The sequence below is a fragment of the Coenobita brevimanus genome, chromosome 107, assembly GCF_032717465.1.
Source record: "Coenobita brevimanus isolate Jiangsu-jjx chromosome 107, ASM3271746v2, whole genome shotgun sequence".
In the NCBI taxonomy this organism is placed as follows: Eukaryota; Metazoa; Arthropoda; class Malacostraca; order Decapoda; family Coenobitidae; genus Coenobita; species Coenobita brevimanus.
This window is the reverse complement of record NC_137060.1, coordinates 19,157,662-19,174,702: the sequence shown is the minus strand read 5'-3', so window position 1 is coordinate 19,174,702 and position 17,041 is coordinate 19,157,662. Positions and strand designations below refer to the sequence as shown.

The following is a 17,041-nucleotide window of genomic DNA, read 5'->3' as shown; positions in this document are numbered from 1 at the left end:
TCAAGTGCAATGGCAAAGCTTTCGCCAAAGTCCCGAAAGGAGGATGACCAGGAGTCTGAAAGGTAGGTGAGAAGATCGCCAGTGGAGCGTCCCTGATGGAATCCGTACTGACGATCGGAAAGAAGGTTGTGATAGGAAAGATGCCTTAAAATTTTTCTATTAAGAATTGACTCGAAAACTTTTGAAATACAGGACGTTAAAGCAATTGGACGATAGTTGGAGGGTTGGGAGTGGTCACCCTTCTTTGGGACTGGCTGAATGAGAGCAAACTTCCAGCAAGAAGGAAAGGTACAAGTTGACAGACAAAGGTGAAAGAGTTTGCCTAGGCAGGGTGTAAGCACAGAAGCACAGTTCTTGAGAACAACAGGAGGGACCCCATCAGGCCCATATGCCTTGTTAGTGCTGAGGCCAGTGATGGCAGAAAATACATCAACTGAAGAAATTTTAATGTCAGCCATGAGGAAGTCAGAGGGGAGAAGTGATGGAGGAACAGCACCGGAATCGTCTAAGGTGGAATTGGAGGAGAAAGTCTGTGCAAAGAGATCTGCTTTATCAGTAGAAGAAATAGCTACAGAACCATCAGAGTAGAAAAGAGGAGGGAAGGATGATGAGGTAAAGTTGTTAGAAAGATTTTTGGCAAGGTGCCAGAAGGAGCGGGAAGAATACGAGTTGGAGAGTTGAGAGCATTTAGTATGGATGAAATTATTTTTAGTAGAGCGAAGAACAGACTTAGCACGATTCCGGGCAGAAACGTAAAGATGATGTGATTCAGGGGTGGGTTGGCTCCGGTACCTTTTGTAGGCCTTCTCCTTGTTGCGGACAGCATTAGAACAAGCGTGATTAAACCAAGGCTTTCTTGCGTTAGTCAAAGGATATGAGAAAGGAATGTATGCTTCCATGCCCGAGAGAATAACCTCCGTAATGCGCAAGGCACACTCAGATGGCTCACGGCCATGGAAGCAATAATCATTCCAGGGAAAATCAAAGAAGTACTGCCTGAGGGCCTCCCAGTTCGCGGCTCCAAAATGCCACAGACGACGTTTCCCTGGAGGGTCCACAGGCCGTACCGGAGTGATAGGACAGGTTAAGGTAATAAGGTTGTGATCGGAGGAGCCCAACGGAGAGAAAAGATTAACAGAGTAAGCAGAAGGATTAGTTGTGAGGAAGAAGTCAAGTATGTTGGAGCTCTCTCCAAGGCGGTCAGGGATACGGGTAGGGTGCTGTACAAGTTGCTCTAGGTCATTAAGGATAGAAAAGATGTAGGCTTGTTCACCAGGTGGATCCGTGAAAGGAGAGGAGAGCCAAAGGTGGTGGTGAACATTGAAATCTCCAAGAATGGAGATTTCAGAGAAAGGAGAAATGGACAGAATGTGTTCCATCGTAGAAGTAAGATAGTCGAAGAGTTTTTGATAGTCAGTAGAATTAGGGGATAAGTAAACAGCACAGATATATTTAGTCAGAGAATGACAGGAAAGCCGAAGCCAGAGTGAGGAGAATTCAGAAGAATCAAGTTCAGGAACACGAGAGCAAGATAAGTCGTTGCGTATGTATACACAACAGCCACCTTTGGCTTTGAAATGAGTATAGAGAAAGTAGGAGGATACAGAAAAGGGTTTGCTGTCGGTTGCCTCAGACAGCTGAGTCTCCGTCAGAAAAAGAAGGTGAGGTTTAGAGGAGGAGAGGTGGTGCTCAACAGAGCGAAAGTTAGATGAAAGGCCGCGAATGTTGCAGAAATGAAGAAGAAGAGAGTCAGACAGTGGTTCCAGGCACCTCGAGTCGTCACCGGGAGAGGGGCAGATGGCGGGGGCATTTATGGTCCCCCCCCCCTAGGGACTCCGAGGCTTGATTAGTAGACGCCATTTTTGTTGATTTTTGAATAGGAAGTGTAGTGTGTACTGTGCATGTAGTTTGGTGAAGATAGTTAGAGAAATTTGTACTGGAGAGCATGCTGGCCTACTCTCTGTGTAACTGAGACACTGAAAAAGTTCAGCAAAGGGGGATGGTCAGGAACTAGTCCTGAGGGCTGATGAAACGGGAGCTCCAGCTCTCCCTGTCATCAGTTTTCCATCCACCTCGGGAGTACTGCCCTGCTCGACTGGTGCTACAGTCTACTCCTGGTGGCTGATTCAGAGGAGAGATTGAGACAGTTGGTAGAGGAGTTTGGAAGGGTGTGTGAAAGGAGGAAATTGAAAGTAAATGAGAATAAGAGTAAAGTGATGAAGTGTACGAGGTTAGTAGATGGTAGGGGGATGAATATCGTTTTGAATGGCGAGTTGCTTGAGGAGGTAGAGTGTTTTAAATATCTTGGGTCACATGTTGCTGTGGATGGAAGAATAGATGCAGAAGTGAAGTTTAGAATAAATGAAGTAGGAAAGGTGCTGAGAGGAATGAAAAAAGTGTTTAGATGTCGTTCGCTTAGAATGGATGTAAAGAGAAGGCTGTATGAGGGTGTTGTGGTACCGACTGCATTATATGGGGCTGAAATGATGGAATATGGGTGTAGCAGAGAGGAAAAGTTTGAATGTAATGGAGATGAGGTGTCTGAGGAGTATGTGTGGAATGACGCGTATGGATCGAGTGCGGAATGATGAAGTGCGAAGGAGAACTGGGGTTGTTCAGGAGATGGCTGGTAGAGTTGAGCAGAGGGTGTTACGATGGTTTGGGCATATGGAGAGAATGGATAATGAGCGATTGGTGAAAAAGATCTGATGTGAGAGGTGTAAGGCTGAGAGGAAGACCACGAATAGGGTGGATGGACAGTGTGAAGAGAGCGCTGGATGCGAGAGGGATGTCTGTTGAGCAAGGAAGAGTGGCTGTGCGCGGCAGAAGTAAATGGAGAGAAATTGTGAATGAATAAGTGATGACGCAGCCCTGAGGGGATATTCTCCCGCGTTTGGTCTGATCAGCTATTTCAGGTCAGGTGCGGGTAAGGGGATGAGTCTGTTATGATGTGGCAGGGGTAAACCAGCTCTGCTGTCGGGCCCTGCTGCGGATGTCACTGATTGCATTGCGCAGTTGACCCTAGTGCGGTGTGGTGCGGTGAGGATCTGTCTGGTCTCCCCTTTGGGGCTAAGATGCGAATGAATGTGTTTGAATGGATGAGTAAATGGGGAGTGTGTCGTCCTGTCTCGGCTACCTCCCTTTCCCTGGGGGAAGCAGCCTAGGTATATAGATAGATATAGACATATTCTTGTGTATTCGTTTCTAGTTCTTTTATATTCTTCCTTTGTTTTGTTGTTGCTTCTCTTTCTCCAATTGTTCCATGCCGTGTCTCTCTTTTTTGCTATCATACACCTATTAAACCACTCCTTTTTCCTGTTTTCTTCCCCCCTTACTCTTGGCACAAATTTTTCCACATCCGAATTACAGAGGCCTAGGAAAATATCCCACTTCATCTGTATCTCTCTTGTTTCTCTGAATTTTCTCCAATCTGCATTTTGAAAAATTTTCTCAATCCTGTAAAGTTTGCTTTCCCAAAGTTGTATCTTCCCTGCCATAAAGCTTGTCTCGTGGCTCCACGTTTCCTGTTATCATCTGAAACTCAGTGACCACATGATCACTTTTTCCAATAGGACACAAGATATTTCAAGGATTCTATTACATCGGGTTCTTTGGTAAACTGTAAATCTAGTCTTGCTGGCATGTCCTCACCTCGGAACTGTCTCTCTTCTCTGACCCATTGCTTCATCACATTGTTCATTGTTATATTTAATAATATAGTGCCCCACAAATCTTAACTGCCTCCTGAGTCCCATTCCTCCCAGTTCACCTCTTTACATTTGAAGTCACCCATTAAAATTTATTGTTGCTTCTCTCAATCATTTTCTGTAAATAACTAACCATGTCTGACATTTCCTGGTATTCATCATCACTCCATGCTCTTGTCTTAGTGTGTGTGTGTGTGTGTGTGTGTGTGTGTGTGTGTGTGTGTGTGTCTGTGAGTCTGTGTGCATGTATGTATGTGTGCATGTGTATGTGCATGCATGTATGTGCATGCACGCTTGTATTTACCTAATTGTGATATACAGGAAATGAGCTACACTCGTGGGGTCCTGTCTTTGTTTCTCAATAAGTCAAATATAGTTTTAAACTCGTTTAAGTTTTTAGACTGGAAGGTCTCTTTGTCCAGGTTATTCCACAGGTCTATACATCCATAAGGAAAACTATATTTATTGATATCCCTCAAGCAGCTTGGTTTCTTGTTTCATTCTGTGTCCTCTTGTTGCTCTCTTATCCCATAAAAACAGATCTTCTTTGTCAGTTTTATCTACTCCCAACATGCATGTGTTCTTACTTATCTAACTGTTCTTATCTATTGCATCTTTACATGGATGAGTCAAGTTCGTACTGTCCCGTGTATTACACCATTCTTATCATACATATCCTGAAATTTATGAATAGTTTTGGTACTCACTATTTCCTTTGGTAGTGCATTCCACTGATCAGTTGCCATATTTGGGAAACTGAATTTCTTTACGTCTTTATCATCTCTCTTTTTATGCATTTTTTTTGCAGTGTCCTCTTGCTGATGCTTCCCCATATGTTATATAAGCCAAGAAACCATTTACAGTGCAGGCTGGTAACCATATAACCAAACCATACGTGCTCCCTACGTGTCAGTAAGTTGGTTGGTGGAGGGTTAGTGCCCTTCCCCATAAAACAACTAACTCAAAGTCAAATGGCCACCCCTTACAGGATTGTGGCATCTGGCAATAGATAGATTGATAGATGTCTTTTTTTCTCTCTCTGTGAGATGCATGTATATAGTGTAATCATCTCTTCTTTTCCGTCTCTCTTGTAATGTTGGTAGGTTCAGTTTTTCTAGTCTTTCTTCACAGCTTAAATCTCTTAAGTTCAGTGCCTATCTTGTAGTGGCTCTTTTGTACCTTTTCAGTCTTATTGGTGTGTTTTTTGACATGTGGATTCCAGATTACTGATGCATACTCCAGGATTGGTCTAATTTATAGTTTGATTATCGTTCGCAGCATGTCTTCATTTGTATTTGGGAATGCTTTTGCTCATATTAGCAGGTGGTGTATACATGTTTCACTCTTTCTGTTGATGTGGTCAGCTGAAGATAGTCTATTATTGATTATCTCTCCTTTGTCCTTCTCCTTTTCTGATGTGTGTATGGTTGAATTTCCTAGTTTACTGTGTGGTGTTCTTACCTAATTCTTACCTAATTGTATCTTTACAGGAATGAGTCAAGCTTGTACTGTCCTGTGTCTTAAACCATATTTATCGTACATATCCGTAAATTTGTGAATTGTTTTGGCACACACAATTTCATTCAGTAGTGCATTCCACTGATCAACTGCTCTTTTGAGGAAACTAAATTTCCTCACGTCTTTATCACCTCTCTTTTTATGCAGTTTTTTGCAGTGTCCTCTTTGCTGATGCATCCCATAGGTTATGTAATCATTTATGTCTATTTTCTCCCTCCCTGATATCCATTTATATAGCATAATCATGTCACCTCTTTTCCTTTTCTCCTGTAGTGTTGGTAGATTCGGTTTTTATAGCCTTTCTTCGTAGCTTAGATCCCTTAAGTTTGGTACCCATCTTGTAGCGGCCCTTTGAACTTTTTCAATCTTGCCTATGTGTTTTTTGAGATGAGGACTCCAGACTGCTGATGCATACTTCAGGGTTGGTCTGATGAATGATGTTATTATCTTTCTTAGCATGTCTTCATCGTTAATGCTATTCTCATATTTGCAAGCAGTGTATACAGTACATGTTCCGTACCTTCTCACTGGTGTGGTCAGCCGGAGATAGTCTGTTATTGATAATCAACCTAGGTCCTTCTCTCTTTCTGATGTGTGTAGGGTTTTATTTCCTAACTTATAATCCCACGCAGGTCTTTTTCCACTTTTACCAAACTTGATTACATGACACTTATCCACATTGAATTCCATTTGCCATGTATTACTCCATTCATGAAGTTTATTTAATTGTTCTTCTAGCTCATTATAAGAGTCTGTGTTAGTAATTCTCCTTTGTATTTTTGCATCATCTGCAAAGATATTTAGATAGCTTTCATTTCCAGTGTTACTGTTTATATCATTTATATACACTAAAAACATGATTGGTGCCAGCACTGAGCCCTGTGGAACTCCGCTAGTCACTTCTCTCCTTGATGAGTAATTTCCCCTTAGTACTGTTCTCATTTCTCTTTTTATGAGAAAATCTTGCATCCAACAATACAGTTTGCCTCGGATTCCTCCTTGATGGTACAGTTTCCATAAAAGTCTTTGGTGTGGCACTATGTCAAATGCTTTCTTGAAATCTACATAGACACTGTCCACCCATCCTTCTCTTTTCTGTAGTGTGTCTGTTACTCTATCATAGTAGCTCAACAGATTAGTAACACATGATTTTCCTTTTCTGAAACCAAGCTGTCTTTCTGTTATCATATTGTGCTCTTCTAGATGATTTACCCAAGCTTTTCTTATAAGCTTTTCTAATACCATGCTTACAACACAGGTTAGCAATACTGGTCGGTAGTTGAGTGGATTTTGTCTAATCCCTTTCTTGAATAAGGGAACTATGTTTATATTCTTCCAAATATCCGGCAGTTTACCTTGTCTCAAGGATCTCTTGAAAATTAAAGATAATGGTTTACTTAATTCTTTTGCACATTCATGTAGCACCCAACATGAAATTTCATCAGGACCATTTGCTTTTCCATTGTCTGATTTACTTAACTCCTCCTGTATTACTTTTTCTGGTATTTGTATATCTGGTAGCATGTGTGGGCATGAATGTTCCACATAATCCCTCTCAAAATTTTTTCCATCCATCCATCCATCCATCATCCAATCCTACATTGCCCCATGAGGAGCGTAGGAGCCCGGGGCTAGGCAGTCGGTCCCGACATTTAAGATGAGAGGGACCAGCCTTACTCATCCCTGAGTGGCATTACACGAGCAATCAACCCCAACCATCCCTTGGATATAAACCTTCACCGGCTCAATCCGATTGGAGCGCAATAATTACCCACTAAACCACCAGGTGCCAAAATTTGGTTATATGGTTACCACCCAGCTTAATGGTTTTCTAGTGCACAGGAAACCATTTGTCTTGTCACTCAGTGTAGAGTCACCCCCAGGCTGAAGGAAGTGGAAAGAATGAAGGAAAGAAAGACAGAAGAGTGAGTGTAAAGTCACCCGTAGGCAGAAGGACAAGGAAAGAAAGACAGAAGAGAATGGAAGGAAAGAAGGATGGAGAGGAAAGGACAGACACCCGAGAGCAGCACAACATCGCATGAGTGGATGGATTGGAAATTCTTATTTAGCACTTCACAAATATCCTTCTCTTGTGTATAGGTGATTCCCTCGTCCGTAGTGGATTGTATTTTATCTTTTACTTTGGTTTGCTTTTGATGTAGCTGTAAAATAGCTTCGGTTGATCACTACTTTTATTTATGATATCCTCCTCAAACTGTTTTTGGGCATCCCTTATTTATGATATCCTCCTCAAACTGTTTTTGGGCTTCCCTTATTTATGATATCCTCCTCAAACTGTTTTTGGGCTTCCCTCCTTATTCTTGTATAATCGTTTCTTGCCTGTTAATAGTTGTTATAAGCCCTTTCACTATTGTGTCTTCTGTATCGATTCCACAACAAATCTCTTTTTTTTTTTTTTTTTTTTTACATTCTGTGTTGAACCATTTCTTTATTTTCTTTTCTGCTTCTTTGTGCTATGGGATGTACTTCTGGACTCCTATTTCATAAAGTTCACAGAATTTTTTATATATAACATTTAAATCTTGTCCTCTAAGCTCCTTTTCCCACTCAGTTTCTACGAAGTACTTCTTTAGGTCATGATAGTTTCCCTTTTTATAGTTTAGGCTCTTTTTGTAACTTTCATTGCTGTTAACTATGTCATATGCAATCCTGAAGTTGCAGTTTAGTACTGCATGGTCGCTTTTGCCGAATGGAGGGTGATATATTAAATTGTCAATATCGTTTTCTTGCCTAGTAAATATAAGATCCAGCATTGAGGGTACAACGAGTCCTCTTTTTCTTGTGCTTTCCCTTACATGTTCCATTAGGAAAAACTCCTGTACGAGATCCAGGAGCTTTTGCTCCCAACAGCTTTCTTGGCTTATTATATCTAGAGTATTCCAATTTATATTTGTATTAAAATCTCCAGTTAGTATAATTCTTTCCGATTTCTCTTCCATTCTATGTAATAATGCTTTAAAGTCTGAATTGTACTTTCTGCCAGGTCCTTATGTTTGCCTCTTTCCCATGTGTTTGGTCTGGATGGCATGTATAAATTGGCTACAATTACTTTCCCTTCAGATGTATTGATCTCTACTGCAATTAGTTCTACTTGTGAGGGTATATCTAGTTCTATTTCTTTGACTTTTAGATTTTTCTTAGTTAATATTATAATTCCTCCTCCTTTTTTTAAGTTCCTATCTCTTCTTCATGTATTGTGTTCCTCTAAGTTTAGGATGTCATTTGATATCCTTGGTGTTAATTTTGTTTCAGTTAGGCATATTATATGTGTTTCATTTTCTCTGATATAATCATTCATCTCTAATAATTGAGATACCATTCCATCTCCATTTGAGTACATCAACTTAATCATCTTGTTTATCCACTTGTCATGACTTGGTTCTACTACCTTCCCCCTTTTTATTCCCTCCTGTTTGTGTACCACTTTCGTACCTGCAATCCTATTACTTTGTAAAAAAATGAATTCTTCTCATCCTCTGATCTTCCCTCATTTTTTATTTTTGCATCCTCCCTCTTCTCTTTCAGTAATTCCAGTTCCTCTTGTGTTAGGCATCTTTTTATCCATACATTTTTGAACTCCTGTCTTTCCATAAGATTCTTTGCATTTTTTAGTATCTGCTCCACAGTGTTTACACTCTGGAAGGTTACCTTTAGGGGCCTTGATTTGTTTCTTTCGTATTTCCCTGACCTGTTGTGTTCCTCTATGTCTGTGTGTGTATTTATTGAAGCTGAAACTGGAAATATGATTTTGATGAAGCTTGGCATGATGGTTTGAATTGAGTCACAGATGGACCCGTATCAATTCCTGTCGATTAAACTTTTCTAAACGGATGTTTTGGCCCCTAATAATTGACCCCATTGATGTTACATTATGTGGCAAATGCAGCAGGGCATTTCCATGCTCCTGCGAAGATGATAAATCGTTGGTTTTGAGCAAAGTGAAGCATAGTTCAGCAATGGCACTTGTTTAGACAAGTGCAGAGTGAGGCACTTGCGTTGAAGCTAATATTTACACATGTTTAATGCACGTGGCTTCAGAGTCACACTTGCCAGCATAGTTTGAATTCAGATCATGCCTGTAAGTTATCATGACCATGTATTATGCTACTTTTTCTTTTGTATTGCCTTTACACTTATGAAGTACAGTAAGACCTCGATATGACGGACTTCAGTAGACCGTAATTCATGTTTATCGGAATTGAGGAGCTACCGGACTAAATTCCCATACACTCAACCCCCTGCTATCGCACCTAATTGGTCACAGCAAACGCGCGTGATAGCTAAATACGCGACAGCAGAACTGAACAATCAATGGGAAAATTTCTAATTGTTTTTTTGGTGGCCCATTTTTCTAACTTTTAACCACTTTATGCCAGCGATTTCCTGCCAATCCCTCCTCCAACGGGAAATAAAGCATTATTATATTAATGATAACAGTATAATGAATAATTAACAACATAAAAGGCCATCAAACTTTTATAAGGATTAAGGCTTGGGTGGTTTGATGAGTTCCGAGGCTTGGGAGTGGCTTAATTGCCGCCAGATCTCTTTAGCTGTCTCCATGATTTCTTAGTGTCTATGGCTAAAGGGGGTATCACACGGTACATCATATCAGGAACGGCCGAGGAAGATTTAAGTGGAACAAAACTTGCACACTATCACACACGTTCCTCATACTGTTGCCAGAGCCCCGTCTTAGTTGTAAACACGTGATTACTTTATCAACATCACAGTTTTCTTGGCACAGGAAATATTAACTCTTTATAAGGGTTTCAAAACGATTGATATTTATTCTAAAATACAGTATTAATAAGTATTCAGTGTTAGGCTAAATTTCAATGCTGTAGTACGATATATTCTTTCGAGTCGAATGGGTTTTGTTCACACTGTTTTGCCCGTCGTATCCTCGGCAGGAATCCGTTCAGATGCATTCCAAATGCCTGTGGTATCGTCGGCAATTTTACCACATTACCGTTCCGTTTAACCATCGTATCCTGAGCAAACCTCGTATGAAGTGCCATGTGAATAAGTTTCGCTTAGCCTGTCTTCAAACTCGACGCGTGATAGCGGTCTTGGGGTACATGATACCATGTATGGTTGTGCATTTGATGTATGCGTAATAGCAGATAAACGTGATAGCTGAACGCGCCATAGCAGGGGGTTGAGTGTATGTCGGAAAAAGTCCGAGAAAGCCAGAAGCAGTCTGGACTACCTGACCACTTCAGCTATGTTCACCATAATAAGGTATATAAAAGACATGTCAGTCATTGTACAGTACAGTGTTATAATATATATTATACCATTTGATTATTGTAGTGAAGGTACTGTATATTACAGTATAGTACTGCAGTGGAAGTGAAAACAGTTTAAAAACCGTTGGTGCGATCTGGACTGATGTCTTATATTTCGGAAAAATCCACTTTAGCAGGGGGATGTCCGGATGTCGCTTTTATTGGAATTTTGCTTTTTTCAGACCGGCTTGGGGCCGAATTACTCCGTTATAATAAGGTCTTACTGTATATCTGAAATTTCAAGTACTGTACTGTATTAAGGTATGTGTTCACTTATAGCAGTCAGCAGAGCATCATCTGCATCATATTTGAGATATGAGTAGGCTTAGTTGTTTACTGGTAGGTTGAGGTGGTGTGGACATGTGAAGAGAGTGTGTTCAGATAAATGAGTAAAGTGCCATCTAGACCTGAATGTAAGAGCCTCTGCTGGCAGGCTTTGGAAATCATACTGTAGAATGGTGTCGAGAAGGAACTTCAGGGTTAGGGGAATTGACTAAATTGCTGCAGGAGACCATGGTCCTTGGAAAGAGCCATTAGGTGAAAAAATTGCTGACCCACGCAGACTACCTTGTAAAGTGCATGTATAGATATGTACCTAGTTAACAGGCATACTAGTGTCAGGATGAATGAGATTCTCTGTAGTGACACTTGGGTTGATTATTACTGTGGAATTTCATTATTCAATAATTCATGGTCATTGAATGTTTATATGTTATATTTATTCTTCATTACTATATGGAAGAGTATTAGTTTCTATTGAATGAATGGTAATTTCAATTTTTTAACAGGATGAGATAACAGACATGTCTCGCAAGAGTTTAACATCGCTGATAAACTATGAGGGGGAGCCAAAGGTGCTGGTATGGGGACTGAACGACAAGGACCAGCTGGGTGGTCTGAAGGGGTCCAAGGTGAAGATGCCAGTGCTGTCAGAGACGCTCAGTAGTCTACGCCCAGTACACGTAGCTGGCGGATCCAAGTCTCTCTTCGTTGTTTCACAGGAGGGCAAGGTATAGACACCTAACAGAATACAGTATCTGTGTTCATAGGCTGACTCCCAGCCCCAATATTTCTTCTAGGTTGGCCAATCTTTAACAGGACATCATAAACTTTTAAGAAAGGTGAGGTGCCTCTCATTGTTTAATAAAATCATCTTAAGGTAGCCAGAGTTTCTACAGTATTTATTTTACTGTTTTAATGATGCTGTTTGTATCCATGCACCTTGTCCTCTTCCTGCTTACAAGTAAGCTAAGGTTTCCTGTGAACATCTCTTTACATCATACTGTAATCCCCTGTTTATACTTCATAACTTAGCCAAAGCCTTGTTGGATATTTTTTTTTTTTTTTTTTTTGGGGGGGGGAGTGGATAATATCATATTACTCCCCCACCCCTCTACAAGGGGTATAACCCTCCTGTAAAATTCTGTACAAGTCTCCTTTGTCATTGATGGGGTTTACATTCCTTCGATGGATGTTGGTAACGATTTTCCAGTAACCACACTACAGGCATGCACGCACATGCCAACACAAGTCCAAGCAGCATAAGCCCTTGCAAAAGTTCTGGTATGGTAACAATGTTGAAACTCCCTGATGAACATACAATGCACCAGCCCCAGTCGACTTACTCTCTGTGACTGAGGTGGATCGGTCAGTGGCCTTTGTTTTGGCATGCATCTCTGGTGGCACGTGGATTGCTGGGGTGTTGCCGGGAGTGGTGGGCAGTTTGGAAATTTCGGTTTCCTTGTGTGTTGTTGGTTAATGCAGTAAAAAATGGATATTGTTATAGATCAGCCAGATTTTTTGTTTTATTGGATAATGACATTTGTCAGGTAGTGCATCATTATCATCATCATCATCATCATCATCATCATCATCCGGACCTCCTTTCCAACCCTAGGGTAGGGTGAGGAGTAGCAGTGTCCAGACAGCCCAAGTTTGCCCAGTCCAATGGGCCACGTTTCCATTCAATCATCATTGAAGCCACCAGAATCCTGGCTGTATCTGATATGCCAAAAACATTCTCCACATTCTGTAGCTTTGCATAAACATATCCAATAGAGTCAGGTAGTGCAACACTGGATAAATGTGGGATTACTGTATTATTAGATGCATATTCTGAAGTGTTTCAGCCATCCTTGTTCCTGTCAGTGTATGAAATGTCTTTTAAGTTGAATAAAAGAGCATGGTTGTAGGCAGAATGAAAAATCTCATCATTTAGGAGCTAATGAGGATAGTTTTTAATCCATTCATTCTGACAGAAGTCTCCTAATCTGGAGTTGTGTGACAGTAGCCAGAAAAGAATTAAATGACATTGTACTGATGAAATTGAAGAGACTTGTATAACTTTGTTTGTGCAGGTTAGTGAAAATATCAAAATATCTTGCAGTGTTGTGTGATGTTGTGATATATTGCATGTTGTATGAAGATAAACATAATGTAAATACTGTATTGAACATAGAATAATATAAAGTTAAATTTCCTTATTTCTCTTCAAAAATAGGCCTGTGCATGATTACTTTGTTTACTGTACTTGTTTTGACGTACAGTATAGTATTATGAATAAGAAAAAATACAGGTGTCATACATGCAGTAGGTATTGGTAATGTGTTTGTGGTGTCATCAGGTGTATGCTTGTGGTGAAGGCACAGGAGGGCGACTGGGATTAGGCCACTGCAGCAACATCCCAGTACCTCGCCAGGTTACTGCACTCAGCCAGTATGTGGTCAAGAAGGTGGCAGTTCACTCTGGAGGACGGCATGCAATGGCACTCACAGTTGATGGCAAGGTCAGCCACTGGTCTGTGTTGATGGGCTTCAAGAACAATTGTAGATATTTATTGCCTTAAAAGTAAATACTGTATAGTGCACTGTAGTGTAATCTAACCCTTTCAGTATAGACCTTATAAGACATCTGATGATTGCCCTATGTTTAAACCTTGCAGTTATGGTACCTAAAATCAGATATATTTCCCCAGTACACCAGTCCAGAATGAGACAGACCTAGCTTGTACAGTATTTGGTATGAATGGAGGGTATCAGTGCTGAAGTGGTATCATGCAATTGATGTGTGGAACATAGGAAGATCTTTAGTCCTTAAAGAACAGGCTGTTAACCCCATGCTCAGAGTTAAAAGAAAGAAAAATTACCCTCCCATTCTCCCTTGTGTGGGATATTGTGGTTATTGTTTCAGATGCTACGAAAGGCTGAAGCAAGGAGAGAAAGGAGACAATTCCCAGGGAAAACCACCCAGAGCTGTATTATGACCTTGATGATAGTTTTTGTTTTTCATATACACTGAGTGGTAACCATATAACCAAATGATGGCACCTGGTGGTTTAGTGGATAATTGAGGTGCTCAGATCGGATTGAGCCAGTGTAGGTTTATATCCAAGGGGAGGTTAGGGTTTCTTGCTCACTTAATGCTACACAGGGATTAGTGAGGCTGGTCACTTTCACCTTAAAGGTCAGGACCAACTTGCCTGGCCATGGGCTTCTATGCTCCTCATGGTGCAACATAGTGTTGGATGATGGATGGATGGAAGAAAGCTCAATTTCAGTCTCCCCTCTTTCCTTTTTTTGTCCTTATCAAAGGTTTTCATATTGACTGGGAAGCAGTTAGGTACTTTCTCTATCAGGAGTTTACAGTTTATTCACTTTCACTGTTTTTACCTGCACCCTTAGGTGTGGAGGCAAAACGAACCTAGATCTTATTGTTATATCCTTTATATCACAATAGAGCTTCTTGCCAGGTACGGTACTAATGCTCAGTACTAACATATGAGGGCTGCTGGGAATCAGGTCGTTTGTAGGTGTGTGTGGTAGATAGACAGCTTAATTTCTGGAATTATTTCCCTATCCTGTGTTCAGAGTCAGATGCATGAAAAAGGAAAAAGGAAATGCCTACAGGAGCAATAGCAGTGCTTTTCCCACTTCCAAGCATAGCTACAGTGTAGTGTCAGGGACAGAACTTACGAACATTGTTGTGTATTCTCCCATACCTTACTGTTGTTATTCTTTGAAAGATACTGATGTGGATTATTTGTTGACCTTAGCTTCTTACTGCAGGTGTTTTCATGGGGTGAAGGAGAGGATGGGAAGCTAGGCCATGGGAATCGCCAGAGCTATGACAAACCAAAGCTGGTGGAGGCTCTCAAGTCAAAACGTATCAGAGACATTGCATGTGGGAGCTCTCACTCAGCAGCCATCACATCATGTGGGGAATTGTACTGCTGGGGCCTTGGGGAATATGGCCGTCTGGGTCTTGGGGACACGACAACACAGCTAAGGCCAAAGTTGGTCAAGGCTCTTACAGGACAGAGGGTCATACAGGTATGGAAGTTCTGTGGGATTCCTGCAATAAGTTACAGTATTTTCTTGTGTCTCATGATTTTTCTGTCTATATTACTCAGCTAGGTACCTTTGGCTTGATGCTTTAAAATTATTGTAAAAATCTGCAGTTAGTCTACAGCTGCAACATCCAGTTGTGATACTCAGTGAACATTGCCAGTGGCACTGTGTTTTAGTATGCTTCATTTTCACTTACTATTAAAATTTAGGTAGGGTTTCTGGAATATGTTTATGTGATTGTGCATAGTCTACAAATTTAAATTTCTCTCTCTCTTTCACGCTACAGGTGGCTTGTGGTAGCCGTGATGCACAAACACTTGCTCTGACCAGTGAGGGGATGGTGTACTCGTGGGGTGACGGTGACTTCGGCAAGCTGGGGCGGGGAGGTTCTGAAGGGTGTGCTCTCCCACAGAATATAGAGCGCCTCAATGGACTGGGAGTGTGTCAGATTGAATGTGGTGCTCAGTTCTCACTCACCCTCACCAAGAGTGGGCAGGTTGGTCATAGGGTTGTAGTACCAGCCCCTTCAGACCAGTGACATATTTTTCCATTTTATTTTTGTGCTTTCAAGATGATTTAGTTCAGTTTAGATGAGTGCCAGCGTACTGAATGAGTTCATGAAGGATGAGTCTAACTCCACCAGGTTGAAAAGTGCCTTATTAGCTAATAAAATTGTCTGAAAGTAGGAAGAAAACCAAAAAAATATGCCATCAGAGTGAAGGAAGGGGTTAAACCTGAGATCACTGAAAGGAAGACATTCCCAACATTTTTTAAATCATCATAACATATAACTCTCTTTGTTTGAAAAGTCTCTCCACAGCCCTCTGGCATTATCTGGAAATAACAAGAATAAGTTGTAAAGTACATCAGTGAATTGAAATGTTCAAACAGGATACTGGGCAAGGGAGAAAAAATACTCCATATGAATCTCCTGTACAATGTAAAAGATGAGACTATAGGGTCAAAAATTTATGTTTCTTCATATTGGCTTAGGGAATCAGGGATGTTACATCACCACCTTAGCACCTATGTTGTAAGCAGCTTCAGATCTTTTACAACAGAGAGGCTGAGAATCTACTTGAGACTTCCTATTCCCTCTTGTTTATAATCCTAAGGAAAACAAAGAGCGAACGTAAAAGACAGTTCCCCACAGACCCAGACTACGCACCTTTCACATGCAACCAGACGAAGCACATCATTAGCAACAAAGCACTCATCTGCCTGTGGACCAAACAACATAAGCAACATTCACCTTAAACGCCTTGGACCACAGGGCATACAAGCACTCACCATTATATCAAACTACAGCTACTTCTATCTATCTATCTATAGCCTGACGCCCTAATCCCGCAAAGGGTGGCCGCAGACAAAATGCCTCCAAGTCGCTCTGTCACCCACCATTTGACTACCCTCCCCCCAACTCACCCCCCCCTCCCTCATATACATCTCAACTCCATCCCTCCACCTCATCCTCGGTCTACATCTCCCTCTCCCTCCCTCCACCTCACCTACATACACCCTCTTAGTCAGTCTTTCAGTCTCCATTCTCTTCACTTGTCCAAACCACCTCAGTGTATTTCTCCTAATCTTCTCAACCACATCCACATCCACCCCACAGCGTTCCTTCACTTCTTCATTCATCAACCTGTCCCTCCACGTCACTCCACATGCTCCTCTCAAGTAACTCATTTCCACTGCTCTCACTCTTGACTTCTTCCCCTCTTGCAAGGTCCATGCCTCGCTTCCATACGTCAGGGTAGGGATCACAATACTATCATGCAGTGACTTCTTAACTTCCATTCTCACCTCCTTATTTCTCATCACTGCTTTCAGTGTACCAACAACCTTCCTTCCCTGCTGTACCCTTTCACGCACTTCATCTCCCAAAGTTCCATCCTTACTCATCACACTACCCAAGTACTTGAATGCACTCACATTCTCCATATCCTCACCATCCAACCTCACTGCACACTCTGTGACTTCATTCCTCTCAAACACCATAACTTTACTTTTGTTTACATTAACTTTCAGATTCCTCCTCCTACACACTGTCCCAAATTCATTCACCAAACCTTGCAACTCCCATTCACCTTCACTCAACAGTACTATATCATCAGCAAACAGCAACACCGGAAGCTTCCAAATCTCACCCTCATTC

General features: G+C 41.3%; 1 protein-coding gene across 1 annotated transcript in view; it reads left to right on the top strand.

Annotated features, from left to right (window-relative positions):
• HERC2 (E3 ubiquitin-protein ligase HERC2) overlaps positions 1-17,041 on the top strand; it is a 433,977-nt gene that overhangs the window by 274,195 nt on the left and 142,741 nt on the right. Inside the window, exons 55-58 of the mRNA XM_080285543.1 lie at positions 11,326-11,547; positions 13,161-13,322; positions 14,602-14,865; positions 15,170-15,379. Of these exons, the coding sequence (XP_080141669.1) occupies positions 11,326-11,547; positions 13,161-13,322; positions 14,602-14,865; positions 15,170-15,379 (858 nt within the window). The remainder of the gene's footprint in view (positions 1-11,325; positions 11,548-13,160; positions 13,323-14,601; positions 14,866-15,169; positions 15,380-17,041) is intronic.